Source organism: Poecilia reticulata, chromosome 3 (assembly GCF_904066995.2).
Source record: "Poecilia reticulata chromosome 3, P_reticulata-male-v2, whole genome shotgun sequence".
Classification (NCBI taxonomy): domain Eukaryota; kingdom Metazoa; phylum Chordata; class Actinopteri; order Cyprinodontiformes; family Poeciliidae; genus Poecilia; species Poecilia reticulata.
Window position 1 is genome coordinate 18,456,464 of NC_088832.1, and position 20,826 is coordinate 18,477,289.

General features: G+C 38.4%; 1 protein-coding gene across 1 annotated transcript; it reads left to right on the forward strand.

The window, feature by feature from the left end:
- The first annotated feature begins 1,091 nt into the window (after positions 1 to 1,091).
- Positions 1,092 to 20,825, forward strand: LOC103462581 (polycystin-1-like protein 2). Its single transcript, XM_008405465.2, has 41 exons — positions 1,092 to 1,598; positions 2,006 to 2,164; positions 3,005 to 3,193; positions 3,905 to 4,015; positions 4,262 to 4,409; positions 5,139 to 5,368; positions 5,567 to 5,977; positions 6,056 to 6,177; positions 6,282 to 6,423; positions 6,933 to 7,134; positions 7,244 to 7,355; positions 7,430 to 7,571; positions 7,670 to 7,867; positions 8,094 to 8,236; positions 8,337 to 8,516; positions 8,609 to 8,746; positions 10,144 to 10,290; positions 10,374 to 10,498; positions 10,580 to 10,700; positions 11,629 to 11,757; positions 11,857 to 12,082; positions 12,351 to 12,541; positions 12,623 to 12,853; positions 13,023 to 13,124; positions 13,188 to 13,366; positions 13,456 to 13,602; positions 13,690 to 13,889; positions 14,940 to 15,166; positions 15,252 to 15,465; positions 15,548 to 16,005; positions 16,425 to 16,521; positions 16,618 to 16,758; positions 16,852 to 17,037; positions 18,793 to 19,123; positions 19,218 to 19,351; positions 19,430 to 19,557; positions 19,653 to 19,813; positions 19,953 to 20,163; positions 20,287 to 20,388; positions 20,455 to 20,586; positions 20,660 to 20,825. Exons 1-41 carry the CDS (start codon positions 1,280 to 1,282, stop codon positions 20,747 to 20,749), a joined length of 7,356 nt encoding a protein of 2,451 aa, XP_008403687.2. The 5' UTR covers positions 1,092 to 1,279; the 3' UTR covers positions 20,750 to 20,825.
- The last annotated feature ends 1 nt before the right edge of the window (position 20,826 follows it).

A 20,826-nucleotide genomic window follows, 5' to 3' on the forward strand; every position in this document is an offset into this window, starting at 1 on the left:
TTCTGGAGAAATGTTTTTTAATGCAAAGATGAACATGCATGAGGAATAGGGCAAGCAACAGAAAATTACATTGTTCATCATTATGATTTATAAACATCTTGCAGATTACTTGCCAATAAGTCTTCAGAAGGAACAACTCTGGGGAAAAATGGGATTTACAGCCAAAGACTTGTAACGGTTAACCACAGTGAATCTGAAACATTTTGCTATTCTGATTGATCTGCACCTGGTATTTTCCTTTTTTGGGGTGGGACTCTAAACGGGTTTGTAATATTTATAAAGAGTTTCATAGTTTCCTTTAGTGAGAGAACTGTGAACTACCTAGTCTCAATTTCTACTTTGCAACAAAAGAACCCGATTAAATTTTTCCAGCAGAAATCTTGCCATGTTAAACTTGATGTGGAGTATTCATCCAGATTTGTAGCCAAACTTCCTGTAAAATCCTTTTTTCTCTCTCACTGCTGTCTGTTTATAATCTTAGTTCTCAATCATGAGAAATTTCTGTAAAGTTTGCCAATGACTTTCCAGTTAACGTTGAAGCCTAATCTTGATAACGGTTAAAGCATGGTGTGGATCGAGTTGTCTAGTTCTAGTTTGGAATATGGGTCCTCTATATAAAGTGCAAAATCATCTACATCTTTCACCGTAGCTACATGGGACCAATATGAAGGGAACATAACCTACTGTTGCTAAACTAGTCTCTGCTTCAATGAGTTCTTAGGAAATGTATTTAAAACAATGCTATAAATTGAAGCTGGACCATCAAATTTTACAGAACAAGGCACATTTATGTGTATAGTGCAATTCAAAGTGCTATTACATAACAAACCAGAGATGAATTTAACTTCTGTGGCAAAGAAAACAGCTGGGCATACAGTCTATCCATATTACCATCTACTTGCTCAGACTGGAGAAAAAGGCAGTCAGAATTTCACTTATAGAAGTGAAAATTGATACTCTAAATTTTACATTCGGAAAATAACCCTATATAAACAAAATCAGATTTTTAATTACCAGATTGAGATTCATTAGTAGGGTTGTTGTGAATGTGAACCTTATCTCTCTCTGCAGCTTGTGGCACTGTCAGTCATGGAGGCAGAGGAGCAATCAGGACTTATTGACAGAGCAACCTTACCTCTTTTCATACATGTGTGGGTGCTATTTGTGCTCAAGAATTATGGGCAGACCACAAAGCTGGGTATCCCTCCTTGTCCAAAGTGCTGTCGTCAGAAACCTTAAAAGCCACTGAGCTGCAATAGAAGCTGATCAGAGCACAGAGATGGGCAAAGTCTCTCTGACCACATACACTTTGGTGGTCTTCCTCCTCGCCACCAGCTGTTATGCTGAGTTGGGAGAAGTTATTTCATGCTCTAAACACCAGACAGCTTTTGACGGAGCTTGCTATGAGTTTGTGGGTCTGCAGTTTTCCTTTTTGAGAGCTGAAGGGTGGTGTGAGCGAGGTGGTGGACACCTGGTCTTCATCTTGAATGATGAAACACAGCAGTTCCTCCAAACGCACCTAGAGCCGGATAAGGATTGGTGGCTGGGGCTGGCACCTGCATCCCCAAACCTCACACTGGATGTCTCGCCCACTGAAGGTAAGAGGATGAGTGAGCTTTAAAGTTTAAAAAGTTTATTAACATGGCAGTTAGTAAATATTTTCCTACTTGGCTAAACATTTCTATTAAAAATGCCTTTTCATCAGATTGCGGTGTGCTTCATATTAAAGCAACAAATCTAACACTTCACTGATGATGTAAGTGGATTATATACTTTAGATCTGAACACAATGACTTCAGCTGTAATCTCAGCAGGCATCATTAGCGTTGTTAGGAGTGTTTATTCACTTACAAATATGGAGTGACAAGCACATTTGGATAGGGTAAGGAAGAGGTAAACAGAGGGATAATTCTCATTTTATTGAACTTCTTTTGACAAAATTGACAATTGGATTTACAGAGTGCTCTTTCATTTCTCTTTTTGTTTTGTTGTTTTTTTCCCCCAGGTTCTCTTGCATGGTTGGATGGTTCAGATGTCAGCTACAGTAACTGGGTAAACTTACCAGAAGCCCGGGCGACATGTGGATACATCCTGAGAGACACAGGATTCCAGTGGACGGCCACAGAAAATTGTACGCAGGAACTGAACTTCATCTGCCAATTTGGTATGTTGCTTTTACACCTGCATTGTTTTGATTTTGAGTTTTGAAATCCTAATTTTCTCCATCCTTTCTTACCTTTTTGCATTGATTAGACAGAAAACAACTTCAAATTTCCTTTTTCTTTAAAAATGTAATTTAGAAGTGCAACAGCATGACTTTGTTTTGTTTTTGTTTTTTTGTTGGAAAAACTAAATAAATAAATAAAAAAAGTGTTGGAAGACTTTGGAGAAAGTTTCTTTTTCCATCTACTTTCTGAAATGCACCAGCACAACTGGTAGCAAAGCAGACCCACAACATGATGCTACCACCACCATGTTCAATTGATTGAATCTTTTTAGGTTCAACAGCATTACCTCAAACATTAATCGCTTCATTGTGGTCATGTTACTCATGAAGACGCTTTTAAATTTCAGTCCATCTCGTTTCTGAGCCCATGGGTAGCAGTGGCTCTGGAGGTAGGCAGGTTGCTGGTCCAATCCTCACTCAGTCCTTCTCAGTAGCTTTGCTGTTGTGTTCGCTTAATGCTGATACCGATGGTAAGGCAGGATCACTTGTGTCAGTTTTTTCCCAGGACATCTGCGACTACGATGTAACTTACCGGCGTCGGTGTGTGAATGTGTGTAGGACTGATTGTAGAACAAAGCACTTTGGAGTCCTCAGAATTGATCGATTGCTTTTCAAATACAAGGCATTAAGATTTGAGCTTCTTGGTTGGGAATGTCTGAGTGCATGATGATTTAACACCACCTTGATGGTCTTGCAGTTTTCAGTTCCTGACAGGCTGCAGCCTTGGTAATTCCAAGATGATGTATGCTAAATTGTATCTTTTTTTTTTCTTTGCAGATTTTGGAAGAACAGTTGCATGTCAAGGCCAAAATGCGACACTGCAATGTGGTTCGGGACAGGTTCTAGAGATCGAGGATGCCTTCTACGGGCGAAAAACTGTTCACTATTGCCGATCCCACTTCACAGATTTGCCCGCATTCTCCCAGGAGGAATGTAGCTGGATTAATGTCCTGGAATCAGTAAAAGGTACAAGAGTTCAAATGTTTAATTTTTTTTTCTTAAATAGATATAGAAATTCACAAGGATATTACAAAAATACAAAAATTTATGAAGTGGAGTAGACGACAGTTTATTTTAAAAAAATTTGTGTGTTAGCAGCTCTGAATTATCAACAGCAGTTATTTTAAAGAAAAATTGCATTTTGTATTTGAATTGTATATCCTTCGCAAACATTATAAAAAATTACTTAACTGGCAAAAAAAAAAAAAAACCCTGAAGAATAAAAAAAATAATAAAAAAATATTAAACAGTAAATATTAAAAAAATTATCTTTTTATGGATTCAGATAAAATATCTCTAGATACATCAAAGCCCTGCTGGAGGAGCTAAATAGATGGTCTGTAATGTGTTTCTGCTTGGACGTTCAAATTATTGATTTTCCTGGTAACATTTATACAGACACACACATTTATTTTATATATATATAGATATATAGATATAGATATAGATATAGATCTATATATATATATATATATATATATATATATATATATATATATATATATATATATATATATATATATATATATATATATATATATATATATATATATATATATATATAGATAGATAGATCTATATATAGATATATATATATATATATACATATAATTTATGCTTTTAGATGCTGTAAGCATTTTGTGTCCCATTCTCAGCTTTCCAACATTATCTGTTCAGCTCATTGTCGTGGACTGCAGGCCTGCCAGGCTCCACTGAATCTGAACTCCTTGACTGAGCCGTGTCCCCTGATGCGAAGTTATCTCTCTGTGGAATACCGCTGCAAAGATGGTCAGATGCAATGCATACACTTCCACTGATGCTAACCCTTTACATATTTTATCTATTTTTATGCAGTGTTTTTATCTGTTTATTTACACTGAGGCATCTTTTACAAAACACAAAACAAAACACAGAGAAACACTGAACAGATTGCATTCTCAAAAGTAAAAGCATCATATCATTGCATGTGTCCTGATGATGCTTGTGAAGCAGTTAATTTTTTTTACCAGTGTTGGTTATGCTGAACCATTTCAGGACTTCACTTATTGATGCCTAAACTGGCGTCTGTTGTTGATAACGTCACCATCACTGTGAAGTGGCTGCTTCATCCATTTCACGGAAATTTAACTTGCACTGTGGAAGCTGGAGACGGCCACATCATTGATCCATACAATCCAGAAGAGTAAGTAACACTGTGTATCCAGACACTTTATATCCATAGTTAATTATTAAAGTTTATATCTGCTTGTCCTAATCTTAAGGGTTAAATAAATCTCTCAGGATGATGGGCAAATAACAATATTGCTCCATCCACGTTTATTGGCTCTGTTAGCAAATATATTTATAAAGCTTTAAAATAAATGTACCTTTAATTGCAATAGTCGTGTAGTTTCTTACAAAAAAAAAAAACCACTATAGCTCTCAAGAATGCTTCTCGTTATGCTGAGAAATAGTTTGTATGAATAGCTCAGAAGATGAATAGGTCCACCAGGTGTTTGCTATTAGCTGCTGCTACTAGTCTGAAGTGGTTGAGTCGGGGAGGAGAAGGAAAGGGGGGTTCTGAGACAGAAGCTTGGCTGGATAGTGGTGCTCCAAGGAGGAGCTTTGGGTAATAGGTGGTGCATTATATGAGCAAGCTCTTAAGCACTCCTAAAAGACTGACACAGGAGAACCAAGGATTTGTCAAACACGCATGAAGGAATAGAATTATAACATGATGTAATGTTTAAAAAAGTTGATGTTACATGATATCCCCTGTCCTCCATTAAGTGTCTTTCTACCTTCACATTCATTGTTAAGATGCTCTTCGGACCGTTCAGCAAAAAATGTGCCATGTTATTGTTGTGTTCAAACCCACCCTTAAAGAACCGTATAAAGGCATTCAGAGAGCCGTCTCTTCTTTGTGTCACAGGACGGAGTCCTCCATCATACACAGATTTCAGCAGCCTGGTGTGTTTGTCGTTGTGGTTGAGTGCACTACCAGTGACTGGCACGTCACGGCTCAGAAAACTATAACAATCCAGGAGCCTGTTGGAGAGTTCAGAGCGGCTACGTGTTATGGCAGCAATGCGACAACAGATGGCGCCAAATGCAACGTACTTTATGGCAGCCCTGTTCAGATTCAGCTTGGGTTAGAAACAGGTGAGTCGTTTTTCACAATTAGAGTTTGCTGAGTATAATTAGATATGAATTTGACCTGTTTGTCTTGTAAAATAACCCATATAAGTAAATAGAGTTGAGTAACATTTTTAAGTGCAGACCAATATTTGCGATGAACATTTTTTTTTAAAGAATTCTCCTGATCAATTTCTTTCTTTTTTCCCACTTCCATTCTATAAGGTACAAGTGTTTCCTACACAGTTCATTGCAATGACAGTCAGCTTGCAAATTTTTCAGTGGACTCTGGCATCACGCCTCACAACATCACACTGGAGGGGACTGTATTGGAAAGTCTTAAACACGGCTGCAACAATCTAACCGTAGCAGCATCTAATGGAGTCACACCTCACCCCGTGTCCACTCATATCCTGCTATGCCTGCTGGAGCCTGTAGTCGGCCTGCAGGCCTCAGTGATGGCAGAGTTGGATGCATGTCCAGACTCTCACAATCTGACAATCGGTGTGTCACTGGAGCGAGGAGCTCCAGTGGAACTGCTTTTTAATCTCACCGGGTTTAGAGACACGCTGACTGAGACCAGAAACATGCTATATAACAGCCATCATAATTACACATTCTCAAGCCCACTGGAAGGTATGCTTTAAGAAGGTTTCATTAAAAACACAACTGTTTCAAATCATTTCAGCTTAAATATATTTTTTTCCTACACAGAGCTTTTTCAAGTGAAGGTCCAAGCTGTGAATGTCCTTTCAACTTCTCAGCTGGAAGTGGACTTAGTGAAAATACTTCAAGCTTGCCAGAATTACTCCTCGTCTAGCCAAGAGGGAAATACAGTACGCTTTTAATTCAGTTAGTTTTAACACTGGCAATCCTTTCTAGATTGTTTTTTCTAGGTAAATATAAAAACATATTTTTGTTGCTTTGTTTTCATCTGTAGAAAGAAGACTCTAAAATCCCAGGTGGCTTGGAAATAACGGCTTCTCCTGATAAGCAGGTTGACCGCAGTCAGACCGTTGAGCTGAATGTAATTGGTGCCGAATCGTTGAACAGCAATGGACTGATATTTGAGTGGCAATGTAGTAAGTTAAATGATCCTTCATCCGCAACTAATAGTCATCAGTTGTTTTAGAGTCGCTTTATCACTGGTCATATAGTGTGAGGTTTGCAGTTGGTATCTCATTTCCATTTTTGTTTCTATTCAGAAAGAAAGTAGGAAATGTTTCTAGAGTTAACATACCAACAGATAATGAAATTCATCACGGTTCCTTCTTTTTCATCACTCTCTACCTTCATCTGTAGGGGGTGATCAGAAAGCTTGGTGCACTGTTTACATGCCACAGATTTATGTTTCTATCTACACACCTCACAAAGAAAAATACTCTGGTCTCTACAAAGCCATAATAAGGGCTTTCTGTGTGCAGGTATTTGAAAGTGGGATATGATATTTGTTTTTATATGCCTTATGACGTGCTTTCTGGATCACAAGGTTTTAGAAAACGCTCCTAACATTTAGCTTGATTTATCTGTGTTGTTGCTATTTTTCTCTATTTCCCCATAACACCGTTTTGTTTTGTCTTTTACATTGCAGGAGGGAACTGCTCTTGCAGAAATGCAACTTGGGGTAAAACTCACATTATTGAAAATGATTGCCTTCCCTATCCATTTGAAATCGTTGAATACACTTTGACTGCAAGGGAAAGAACATGGTTTAGGAAATGGGTGGATGTTGCCCGAGCATCTAAATGCATCAGTGTTGCTCCTATAAATGAATTTCGAGACGTCGCAATCAGGTAAAAGGGTTCGGAAATATTGAATAAGCTGTTTGCTTACAAACCGTTTTGCTCATTTTTGACAGTTTCATCTTATTCTAGCTGTTTGTTAATCCTTTGGTGCTTGCAGTTGTGACAACTGTGATTCCTTAACCATGGAAGAAGATGCAAAGCTAAGTCTCAGCTGTGCTACTACTTGCCCAGATGTAGTTTGGTTTATTCAAGATCCCAAACCATTAACGGCAAGTTTCATTTATTACTTCTAAAATTCAGCATCTTTTTACAAATGAATAATAACTTTTTTTTTATTCCTCAGGGTGATCTCAGTGAATGCTACACCAAAGCAGGAACAAGCCCTCCCATTGAAAAACAACACGGTAGCACTAAATACACAGTTTCCAGTCAATATCTAAAATTTTCGAGGAGCATGCAGCACAACATCAACGTGATTGCTTATGGTGTTTTCTCTTTACTTCATTGCACACAACTGCATATTACGCCAAATATGCCTTTCAGATGTAAGATGACTTTTATAATCAGTTTCTTTTCATTTTAGGTGAGAACGTCCTTGGTTTTGCCAAGTACGTTGTTCCAACGCGAGGTCCTGAAACAGAAGCGCCTGCTGAGGCTCCTGATGCCCCTACATGTAGCATCTCTCCACACTCAGGAACTGTGCTTGATGCTTTTGAAATTACCTGCCAGTCAACATCTTTCTGCTCCACAGGCTGCATTTATTGTTTCAAGACCAACACAGGTGCCCCGCCGTTTTATCATTCTTCAATACATAAATGATAAATATGTTGCTAAGCAAAATTATGACAATATATTATTGATAGAAAATGAAGGAGAGATTTGCAAGAAGGTAGTAGACTGTTATGACATGGTACATAAGACACACATTTTGGTGTTTTTGTTTAGGTTCAAATAGATAGGATTACTGACAAATAAACGCAGCTAATACAAATTAATTTATCTTTAAGGCAAACATTTGCGTTGCAGTAATACCAATGTGGTAAAACCAATCTTCTTGCCTGTGGGAGATGAGAAGAACAGTCACGTTGTGTCTGTGGTCGTGACAATGAAAAATCAACAGACAACAACTACTGCAACTGTTGCAACTCAGGTTTGTTGTTTTTCAATATAAATGGGAAACCTTCAACTAAACATGAGTGCAGAAGTCCATGGCCTTGACTAATTGAATAAACTGAACATGTTTTTCCAAGGTATTGAAAAGTAACTCCAGCACCCCCATAACGTCTCTGCAGTCTGCAGTGGAAGACACTGTAGATCAGCTGGAGCAGCAAGGTCTGCTCTCTGGCGAGGCAATCGGACAGGTATTCACTTCTGTTTCGGACATGCTGAACTCAGAGACTGGGCAAGATCAGAAGGATGCAAAAGCTAAGGTACAAAAGTAAGGTCCCAATTACATTAAAATCCAGCTTCAGAATTTGTTTGATATTATTAATGCCTTCTTTTTTTTGTCTAAATGTTGCAGCTCCGTGAGCAAATGTTGACCAAGATGACAGCAGTTCTGCAGGACAGTCCTAGCAACACGACTCGGGAAGTTCAAGTGACGGCCGAGGCTGTGGCTGGATTAACACAGATATCAGATGAACTGAGTCCTGCTGCTCAAGTACAGTTGACCACCTTAGAGTACAAAGTTTATTACTAAATTTTATTAATCAGTCAGCAGTGCAGTTAAACAAAAATGAAATTATTACAGTATTATTGTTTTGATGTATATGTAATGTTCTTGGTTTACTGTGTCCAATTTTTTATTCCTGGAAATATTTTAAATTTTTTTTCATGTTCCACCCTTGAGAAGTGAAGGAACAGGATAAATAGGAAATTAAAAATATCTAGCATATGCATATTTTATAAGTCCCTCAGAGTAAATCCACCATAAACCACTGTTTACTGCTACAGCTGCATATCTTTTTGAGTTTTGTCTCTAACAGCTTTGGACGGTCTTGAGACAAAAATGTTTGAATCTTCATTGGAAAATAATTCGATCTCATTCAGACTTTTCACCCAAAAAGTCTGTTAAGTCACACAATTTCAGTAATACTTTAGTTGAGGCCGTTCTAACACATGGATTTGATTTGATCTAAACCATTAGTGTATGACCATTACTTATCACATACTGTTTCAAAAGTTTAACTAAACAGTCTCTAACAAAAGTCCAGTGCTTAGGATACTGTTTTATAATCTAACTGTGCTTCAACCTTCTCAAGCTTTCTCCCTGACCTTTTTGCTATGTTCATTGTTTATTGTGATTCTGGTTTTTCACACTTTACAATAAACCACATTTTCTAATTAACTTCTGAGAACCTTCAGAGAACAGTGTGAGATTAAATTACATATGATTTGACTCTAATTGTGACTTCTGACATTACATTGTATTCAGGGGTGGAGGGGGAAGATTTGAGTAAATGCGGTTAAATATAAGTGCAAACCATACTTTTTAGATTTTTATTTTGTATTTTGTGAGAAATCCAATTTTCTTTTCATCTCATTTACGTTACTTTATCAGTCTGTCACATAACATCCCATTGAAATACACTGAAGTTTGGAGTTGCAGTGAGTCAAAGTGAAATAAGGTTCAATGAATATGAATATTTTTGCAACGGTCTCTATTTAATATTTGAGAAAGATGGTAGGAATCCATCCTCACCACAAAAAAAAAACAACAAAAAAAGCTACAAGGATATTTCAAAGCTCGTGTACCTTTAGGTAACATACCTTCTAAATTTAAAAGTTAAGCCTATGGCCTTTAAGAGTTCACTCAGATAGGCTTTAGTTTATGGCAATGCATATACCAGAGTGAATTGCTTTTGTCAGTAAATGTAGGATTTCTTTGTTTAACCCTCTTGTCAACACCATCTGAAATCAAGGTCTCTTAAAAATTTATAAAAACCCTTAATACCTTTTATAGAAAGCAGTTTCCTCCTGTGAAATGTGTTATTTTGAATTTGACTTGACTCTATGCTACACATGCTTATAATTCAGTTTGTTTTATGCCTTCTGCAGGAAGAAGCTGGTTCATTGTTGGTTAACCTCAGCTCCTCCCTCAAGACTTTGACCATCAAGCCATCTGAAAGTGGAGATGAAGATATTTTACAAGCAGCTACGCCAATAGTTGAAGCAGCTAGTAATATTCTGAATGTTTCATCAAACGTATGAACAAAGTCTTCATAGATGCATGCATGTGACTCTCTTTACTTACATATGGTGTCTGACAAACATAATATCGTACTTAGAAAAAAGTTTCAGATTTCCTTCTGGCTGGGATCAACAATCTTCAGAGTGCTTTGCTGAATAACAAGCAGTTGGATGCGAAACCTGCGGTCATCGATTCTGGTCAGATCAGTTTGTATGTCAACAGGTAAAAGGTTATTGGCACTCAACAAAGTTCATATTAATAAATACTGTCTTGATTTTCCTTAATTTACTCTGTTTCATGAAGAATATCCTCAGACGACATGCAGACGCAGCACATAAATGTCCAGAAGAAAGGCTCCTCCAGCTTTTCCATTCCCTCACTACCGGCTGGCGTTGTCTCTCCGGGGGAGCCAGTAGACATCAGAGTAAGTGTGTTCTCGCAGGAGAAAAGTTGAAAAGTGTTATTTTGCAGAGGCAAACACAGCCTCAAGGTCATAATCAGACAAAGCATTTTGTATCTATTTTTTAGCTGGAACGCCAAAAGACATTGATTGGTTTCCTTATTGAAATTTGGTAGAAATGTCTTGGACTTTGTTGTAATATTGTGAAATAACTGAGCAATTATTCTGCAGGCACAGGTCAGCCAGTTTCTCAAGTTTTGCTTCAGAAATTGGGCTCTTTTGCACTAACTTGTATGGCTCTAAATCAGTTTGCTCCACTCATACACACATTTCAGTAGGATAGGAAGACATAAGTTTACTCCCAATGCCTTTTGTTAGATTCGTGAAGAATGCCAGAGGTAACACAGTTTGATGGATGAAGCCTCTTGCTGGTCTGTTGTCAGGCTTTTGCTGGATGTTACTTTACTGATACTGTAGATGACTGTTTTAAACCTGAAAGGTTTTTTTATTTTTTGTCTCAAGTTTTCCACTTTTCTATTTTCTTGCATAATATCCTGTCACGGTCTGGTAGAAGAACTGGGCAGAAAAGGAATTCCAAAACAGCAGAAAGTCTGGAGAACTATCAAAAGCCTCTCAAATAAGTTTAGAAAGTCAAGTATAAAAAAACGTAATTGATAGTCTAAACTCATTACAGGATACAGTATACATCTGTATTACTCTTGCACAATTAGAACCGTCATGGAAAAACTCTGTCACATACAGGCAACCTTCTGTTTTCTGATTACTACTTTCTTTTTTTTTTCTTTGCATGTACCTACATTTGTGTGTGTGCTTTCAGAATTTATGGCAATTGCCAAATAAATTCTGATTTGTAGATAGCCTCTAAAGTAACCTAAGTGTAAACAAAACCTGACCGTTTAATGATTTCTATCATTATGCTCTGCGCGTCTAGATGATGAGCTTTGAGAAAAACCCATTCGCTTGGAAGGAGGAAAACATCACAGGAACTGTGGCCTCACTGTCTTTCACCAGAATGAACAGCACAGTTATACCTGTTGAAAACCTGCCTAAGGAAATAGAGGTCACATCACAAACCTTTCTACATCTTTTTGTAGTAAACTGAGTTTGGAGAATATTTGTGGAGCCATATTTTTTATGCATGTGTATTCTGGGATTTCAGATTCGTCTGCCCAGACTTGACGTTGGACAGCAGAACAGCACAGTCCTTGACCTTTCCAATTTCAGCACATTAATGATTGACATACCGTCACCAGAGGTGACCCTGGTGCTAAAGCTGGAGCCATCTCAAGACATACCCTTCATGGTTTTCCTTGGATATAAAGTGTACCCACATGAGAAGAGCTACGTGGCCAAGACTCAGCTCCCACTAGAGAATGTAAATGAAGGTACTGAAGCCACATATTTTGATTTAGTTGGAAAGATATTTCAAATCTTCTGTTGATGGTAAAACGCAAAACATAAGCACCAAGAGAAGATCCAACCTACTAACTTAAACTAAATTTAAAAAGTAGAGATCCTGCCTTGTTATTGCCCATTGAGGTCCTAAAATCAAGACATGTGACAATTTGCATTGATATAACATGATGGCATTGTTTTCCAGCGGTTCTTTCTGTCTGTTCAGTTGAGAAAATAATGTTTGTCATTTTGACACAGAGGAAAAATTTACCTGGCTGCTGAGTCACAAGGACCGAACAGGAAGAGCTGGAATTCATTTCCTTCTTGTCAAGCCGATTGTTGAGCCTGGCGTCAAATCCGTCAATGCCACAGTTACTGTGACTTCCATTGCTGCTCAGTGCAAATACTGGAATGAAACCAAGTCCTCGTGGAGTGAAGAAGGCTGCAGGGTGCGCAGAAAAACGACGCAGTTCACAGTTACTGCTTTATAAATGTATAAAGCTGAAACCTTGTGTTGTTTGTTCCGTCAGGTCGGCCCCCTCACTACCCCGCTGGTCACTCAGTGTCTCTGTAACCACCTAACATTCTTCGGCAGCTCCTTCTTTGTCATGCCCAACCTGGTGGACGTTACCCGCACTGCCAAACTCTTTGCTACATTTGCTAATAATCCGGTAGTGGTGTGCTTTGTGGGATCCATTTTTGCTGCTTATCTGCTGGCGGTGTTATGGGCACACAGGAAAGACATCCAGGACTCCACCAAGGTCATTCTCATCAGATTTTGGTTTAACTTCAGGCATTTTTTTCCCTTTCAAATATCGACTCAGCATTGTCAAATATCGACTGTGCATATTTGACAAATATATTGGGAATATATTTGCCAATATATATTTGACTATAAAGCAACTTTTATTACTTGCCGTCCACTTGTAGGTCAAAATAACAGTCCTTGAGGACAACGACCCTCTGGCAGAATATCGCTACATGCTTACTGTTAATACAGGACATCGTCACAGTGCATCAACCTCCTCTCAGGTGGGATGAAAGCATTACTGAATCCTCTCAGACTCTTACCCTGACTGTCTGCCTGTGTTTTAGGTTACCATAACTCTACTGGGAACAGAGGGAGAAAGCGAACCCCACCACCTGACAGACCCTGAAAAGCCTGTGTTTGAGAGGGGCGGGGTGGACATGTTTCTGTTGACCACACACTTTTCTCTTGGAGATCTGCAGAGCATAAGACTCTGGCACGACAATTCAGGGGACCACCCTGCTTGGTGAGAAGGGAGAAGATCTTGTGTGTTGTTCTACTTCAGTTAGTTGAAAATCAATAGTTTTTAAGTATTCTTTTAAATCGAACGTACAGGTATGTGAATAAAGTGATGGTGCAGGATCTGGAAACTGGTCAGAAATGGCACTTTCTCTGCAACTCCTGGCTTGCTGTAGACATGGCTGAGTGCTGGCTTGACAAGGTCTTTCCTGTCGCAACAGAGTCGGATTTAAAGAGATTTAGGTAAGAGCTTCATTAAACAACTAACATGAGATATTAATTGTACGTTTTGAGTTGCTGTCGTTTCTATCCACTGTTTTTTTTCTTCAGTAACTTGTTTTTTATGAAGACAGCCAAGGATTTTCAAGATGGGCACATCTGGTTCTCGGTCATTAGCCGGCCTCCCTGCAGCACATTCACACGTGTGCAGCGAGTGTCGTGCTGTTTTTCCCTTCTGCTCTGCACCATGCTGACGAGCATCATGTTTTGGGGCATCCCCACAGACCCGTCTGAGCAGACCATGGACTTAGGTATGCAACGTACATATCTATTGTCAGTCTTTCATAATCCCTTAAACACATCTCGAAAATATTTTTATTTTTGGCTTTTGCTGAACCTTATGTTCATACAAACCAGTAAATGTTTAACCTGCAGATGTTTTACAGTTTCCAAAATACAAATCTGAAAAGTTTGGTGTGTTTGTAGTTACCACAGGCCTCCTGTCTGCTTCGTTGATTATTGCTTTTCTTGTCTAGCCTGTTAGTTTAGGTGGATGGCCGTATATTGGTAGGTTTGCCGTTGTGTCATGCTTTTCTATTTTTGGATGATGGCTTCAGCAGGATCCCTGACATGTTTGCTGTTTTTTTCAGTCTTCATGATACTGTTTGTTCATTAATGTTGTCTAACAACCCTCTGTAAATTCACAGAACAGCTGAATTTATACAGGGGTAAATAAAATACACAAAACCCGTTGAATTGACTTGCCACGTGGTTACACTGGATTTCAATCATTGTTAAAAGAATGAACAAACTGAACACAAATGCATTCCACACCTTTGCAATTTTTTATTAGTAAAAAGGAAAAGTTGAAAATCATTCATTATTTTTCTTCCATTTTACAATTATGCAGTATTTTGTGTTTTTCTACCACATAAAATCCCAATTAGATACATTAAAGTTTGTGGTTATGTGACAAAATGTGAGAAATATATCCAACTTTTTTTTTTTTTTGGTTTTGTCATTGATGTTGTGATAATTATCCTTTCCATTCTTCAACCTAGTTTTTCTCCATTTCCTCTCCATGTCCTCTTTGTTTCCTCTGCTCCATCCATCCATTCATCCATTTTCTTTACAACCTTGTCCCTACTGGGGTCGGAAGGGTTGTTTCCTCTGCTCAAAAAAGTTAATTAAGTCATGCAGCAGGAAGAAATCACATTTTCCATTTTTCATAATCATGATCCACCACAACGTTTTACATAATCTGCTAAAAAATTATTAAAAGTCCTTGGTGACATTTTTTTTTACCTGTTGCTTTGCTGTATAAAATTAGACTAAACTTAAAACCTACCGTTATGTTGCAGGTCACATTGAGTTCACCTGGCAGCAGGTTATGGTTGGATTTCAAAGTTCCATCATCATGTTCCCCATCAATCTGCTTATTGTCAGCATCTTCAGAAACACTCGCCCGCGAGAGAAAGCTGCCAAAGCAGAAGGACTAAAACAGGGCAACACAGTTAGAGTTTCTCCCTCACAGACTTCATCTCCTCCTACAGAGATCAAGCACATCACTGCAGACACTGTGATCAAGGTGAAGCAATAGAAATCCTAAGAGTTTATGGATTCAGTCTGTCTCTTCTGTATGTGTTAACTACTTTGCATGACGTCTACATTAGGATATAAAGAGAATTGCACAGTCGCTCTCAAAGGCCATGAAGAGTCCACCGCCACGTTTTGAGCTCCATCCAGGTCAGCAGGCAGACATAAACACACTGCTGTCTCTGGTGGAGGACATCATTAGACATCAGAACAAAATGGCTGGGGATTTCTATTCAAACATTTCCAAGGCAGACAGCATGATCTTGAGTTTGGGCGCTGTGAATTTACAAGGTGAAATGTGTTCTTATTAATTGAATTCATTGTGCATTGCTTAAAATATAATTGACCATCCTTATGCCGTTACTCTTTATAGAAAACGGATTGTGGGGGAGCCCAGAAAAGACTTTTGATGAAACTCAAAAGAAGACCAACAACAGTCGGTACTTGTACAAGCAGCTGCGTCATGTCGAGAAGGAGCTTCGTCTACTGGGACCTGCTCGTTTTCCAAACACCAGCAGCTACAACAGGGCCATGCAGCAAGTCCAGGGAATGAAGAGTCACTTGGAGTTCTTGCTGGATGGAGATCAGCTGAACCGCAGCCCTAGTCCTGAAGAAAGCATCAGCAGCAGCGCTGAAAAGAAGCGCAGCCAGGGAGGGCTGCCATGGTGGTTTGTGTTTGTTGGGTGGATTTTGGTTATTGCAACCAGTGCTGTGTCAGGATACTTCACTATGATGTATGGGCTGACTTACGGGAAGGACCAGTCTATAAACTGGCTTATTTCCATCGTGGTGTCCTTCTTTGAGAGTCTTTTTATCACCCAGCCTCTAAAGGTAAGTAGCAAGATGCAGAGCAGACTGAAAGAAAAGGTTTACTTCTGTTTAACTAAATTCTCAGTTTTCTGAATAAATAGCCAATAGGTTATTGGGTTTTGTAACAACTTAGTTAATATATAAAATAAAGTAATAAAATACTAATTAAGCATATTACAACACTACTACAGTCATTTTTGCATACAGGAAAGAGCATTCTTCTGAAACAGGCATCATATCATACAACAATGGAAATACTTAGCTGAAACAAGGGGCAACAGAATCACTGTCATTGACAAAGTAAATGTACACTACACCAAGAAATCAGAAATACATGCACAAAATACCAATTTAACAGTTATTGACCATTAGGGCAGAAGTTTTTACAATAACTTATTTTAAGTGCTGTTGAAGTAAAGTTTGAAAATCTTTTGTCCCAGGTTCTTGGTTTTGCTGCTTTCTTTGCTCTCGTTCTGAAGAAAGTTGACCAGGAAGAATTTGGAGAACCTCAGATAGACGAGAAGCTCACGCATCCAGGTTTGTGTTCTTCATTTAAAAAAATATAAAAATACCAATAATGTCAAAAAGATTATTTTAAATATATCAGTACGCTATATGCATTTTCTCCCTCAGATGATCCTGATGTAGTGCAAGTCGCTAGAAGAGACAGCACGTGTAGTTTCTACCAGCCACCACCTCCTACTGACATCGAGAGGATGAGGAAAAACGTAATTCAAGAGCAGAAAGTTTTTGGCCTCATCAGGGAAATTCTTGGTAGAGTTACACTGATTGCAGCAATATTAATTATGCTAATAATAAAAATAATATAGTTTGACTTACTGATGTAAAACGATGTTTGTGATGCAGCTTACATGGGATTCATGTGGGTGTTGCTTCTGGTGGCGTACGGTCAGAGGGATCCTAACGCTTATTTTCTGAGCCGACACATTCGACAAAGCTTCAGCAAAGGAATCTCCAACACCATGAGCATCCAGGACGTGTTCAACTGGGCAAACACTACCTTACTGAGCAGCCTTTATGGCAATTACCCAGGTCATTATGCTGTGATCTTCATATTTATGTATGAAGATACATAAATATGTATTTATGTATCTTCATTAGTTCTTAATATCGATTTTGGTACCGTTGATTTTTAAAACTGACTTATTTGAAATTTTTTTTGTAAAGCTTTGTTTTTCTTAATGCAGTAAGAAAACTAAACATATTTGGAATTGAAAGACAATCTCTTACAAATATGCCTCTGAATATGATTGTGTCATATAAAGCACGCAGTCACATTCAAGAAATTAGATTATTGAAAAGTTCATTTATTTCAGCAACTAAATTCACTAAATCAAATGCATTATATAGATTGATTAGGCACAAACCTGTTTTAAACCTTTATTTCTGCTAATTGTGATGTTTTTCTGCCTAAAACTAATAAAAACACATTTCATTTTTAAGAAAATTAGATTACAAGGTTATTTTCTAAAAGTACTTATTTATTTAAACCTCTGAAATAATATTTCAATTTATTGAACATAACTATGCATATTGTAAAGCATTAAATCAACAATCTAAGTTTTAAAGAAATTAAAACCTCAATTCCTAATTAGTTGTGCAGCATTTTAATGAAAGTAAATCTAATGATCACATAAGGATAGTTCTATTTATTGTGTACAACTAAACATATAATACATATCAGATGTTTAATGTACCAGATTGTCTTCCTTTTGAAAATGTATTAATACATTTGGAAATTGAAGATGATATATCTAAAAAAAAAAGATAAAAGAAGCAGAGATGGGGTCTACTTTTATCCCTGTGAAGAATTCACCTCATCTTTTACAAACAACACACTATAAACATCCGGGAACTGAGAAGACCGGTTCTTGTCATTTTTAGACAGAAATGTTGTCTCATTCTTGTTTTAAAATAAGGGTTGGCCCACATTCCTAGGTTTTCTTTGCCACAAAGTTTTTTTGTTTCATAAGACACAAATGTTTTCAGTTGCTCAGAGGTTGGCGCCCCAGGCAGTCCTGTGCAGCGCCCAAACTCTTGTACCAGAGTCATGCTTTTGTAATGAATGCAGTGTGCTGTTTACCAACTTCTTGCCAAAATAGGCTGTGCTATCTTTATCTATTCAGTATGTTGTAAAACCTGTATGTTATCCAGATTTTTGGTGGCTTCCCAGATGTGTAAGATGCCCCTGGTGTTGGCACTAAAGCATTCCAATACCATTAGAAATGCTGGCTTTTGAGCTAAATGATGATCCAATCTGTTTGGACCGTCTGTTCTTTAGCATGGAGGTTATTGCATCTGTGGTTTAAAAAAATGTTTTAAAACATATTTGAACATAAAAACTTTTGAACATTGAACATAAAAAAATATGTTCCTATATTCAGAACTTCTATCCCACAGACAACAGGTACAGTGTTAAAAAAAATGCTCCGTTGTTGTGTGTGTGTGTGTGTGTGTGTGTGTGTGTGTGTGTGTTTTATTTTATTTTATTTTTTTACAATCTGTGTTTACAGGCAGTCATTTGTGGGAGCTTTATTTTGCCCATGTGTGATTACGTATTAAGGAATTAGACTTGTTTTTAATGATTTTCTGCCTGGAGGCCCACAATGTAAGAAGCATGCAATTTTTACTTTCAGTCTTTTGCACATGGGGTTGTATATCAAAGAGATTTTATTTTAGCAAAGTAGTTCCAATTAGCCAATTACTTATTTAACATTGTTATTAAACATTGTTTAATAAGTCCATTTCCCATGTTAATGCTCTTTTGTGCATCGTCTCAACTGACAGGTTTTATTACGGATGGAAACTCAAAGCTGGTGGGTAATGCTCGTCTCCGCCAGGTGAGAGTGCAGAAAAACTCATGTCGCGTTGCCCGGACCATGCAGGAGTCTGTGCCAGACTGTCACACTCCTTATTCCTGGGAGTCAGAGGACAGGGGCTCCTATAGCCCAGGTTGGAGTCTGTCTGTAGGAGATAACACATCACTGAACCCCCACAGTCCATGGGTGTACCGATATCAGAGCGAGCTGAGGGCATTTCCTATCTGGGGCAGCGTGATGCTCTACAGAGGAGGCGGCTTTGTCATCAATCTGGGGCCAGACTTACAGAGGTCGAGAAGGTAGATTTTTAAAATATTTGAACAGTAGGAGTTATGTTCTCCCATCAAAATGGGAGAACAAAACATTAATCCTGTTTCATCCTCGTTTTTCTAGAACTCTCAAGTACCTCCATAACAGCACCTGGTTAGATGTGTACACCCAAGCCATCTTTGTTGAGTTCACTGTGTACAACGCAAATGTGAACCTCTTCTGCATTGCTACCCTGATGCTGGAAACCACAGCCATTGGTTAGCCCTTGCAGCCTAAATACTGTGTTTGAGCTGCTGAACAAGAACTAACATTTTTGTGCTTTCTTTTGGATCCAGGGGCTTTCCAATTCCGCAGTGAGCTTCACAGTATCCGTCTTTACCAGTCAACTGGTGGCCTCCATGTCTTCGTCATGGCCTCTGAAATTGCTTATTTTCTTTTCATCATCTACTATATGTTCGTTCAGGTACATCAGCATAATATATTTGTTACATTATATATATATATAGTAACATATATTACACCTAGAAGTTTGAAACAAACTCATTTCTCTATTCATAGGGAAAGCTAATGAGGAGCCAGAAGTGGTCTTATTTCAAGACAAAGTGGAACCTGTTGGAGCTGGCGATAATAATCCTCAGCTGGAGCGCACTGTCTGTCTTCATCAAGAGAACTTTACTGGGAAAGAGGGATATGAGTTTTTATCAGAACAACAAACACCAGTAAGAGATGGGGAAAATTTCTCTTTTTTTATATTTGTTACGAAATAAACTTATTCCATAGATCAAAAACTATATTGGTCTAATTTAAACTAAATACACGTTTTAAAACATGAGCTTCTTCTTTTTCTTTTGCGTCCAGATTTGCCAGTTTCCATGAGACAGCCCAGGCAGATGCAGTGCTTGGGTATCTGATCGCCTTTCTGGTTCTGCTGGCTACAGTCAAACTGTGGCACCTGCTGAGACTCAACCCGAAGCTGCACATGATCACGGCCACACTGCAGCGAGCTTGGACTGATATTTCAGGCTTCCTGGTGGTCATGACCATAATGTTCTTGGCTTACTCCATTGCCGTGAGGGCTTTCCCACGCTTAACATAAACACTTTGCTGGAGTTTCAACAAACCCCTGCGTTTTGTCAAATAGACTGCACTTGAAAGCACTAACTCACAGGCAGTATCTTCTTCTTTTTTTCAGTCCAACCTGATGTATGGGTGGAAGCTTTACTCTTACAGGACTCTGCTTGATGCTGCACAAACTATTGTCAGCTTGCAGCTTGGTATTTTCAACTATGAAGAGGTTTGTACAAGGCTGTTATAATGACAGATGATCCCTTTTATAAATGCATTGCTTCTGATCTGCCAGGTTCTGAACTACAATCCAGTGCTCGGGGCTTTCCTTATTGGTTCCTGCATTGTGTTCATGACCTTCGTGGTGCTGAACCTCTTCATCTCTGTTATTCTTGTGGCATTCAGTCAAGAACAGATACATCATAAGGTAAGTTGTTGTTCATAATCCCAAAATGTCTTAATATTGTTGTATCCTCTTATCATTCTTTCTGTTCTTGCAGCCATCAGAAGAAGAGGAGATTGTTGACCTGATGTTGATCAAACTCTGCAACATGTTCGGACTCAAATGTCAGAAGAAAGTGGTTGCATAACTGGGATTCTTCTGAGGAAAAAGATTGACATCTAACATCATAAAATAACAGAAATACATTGGTTCAGTCACCGTCAC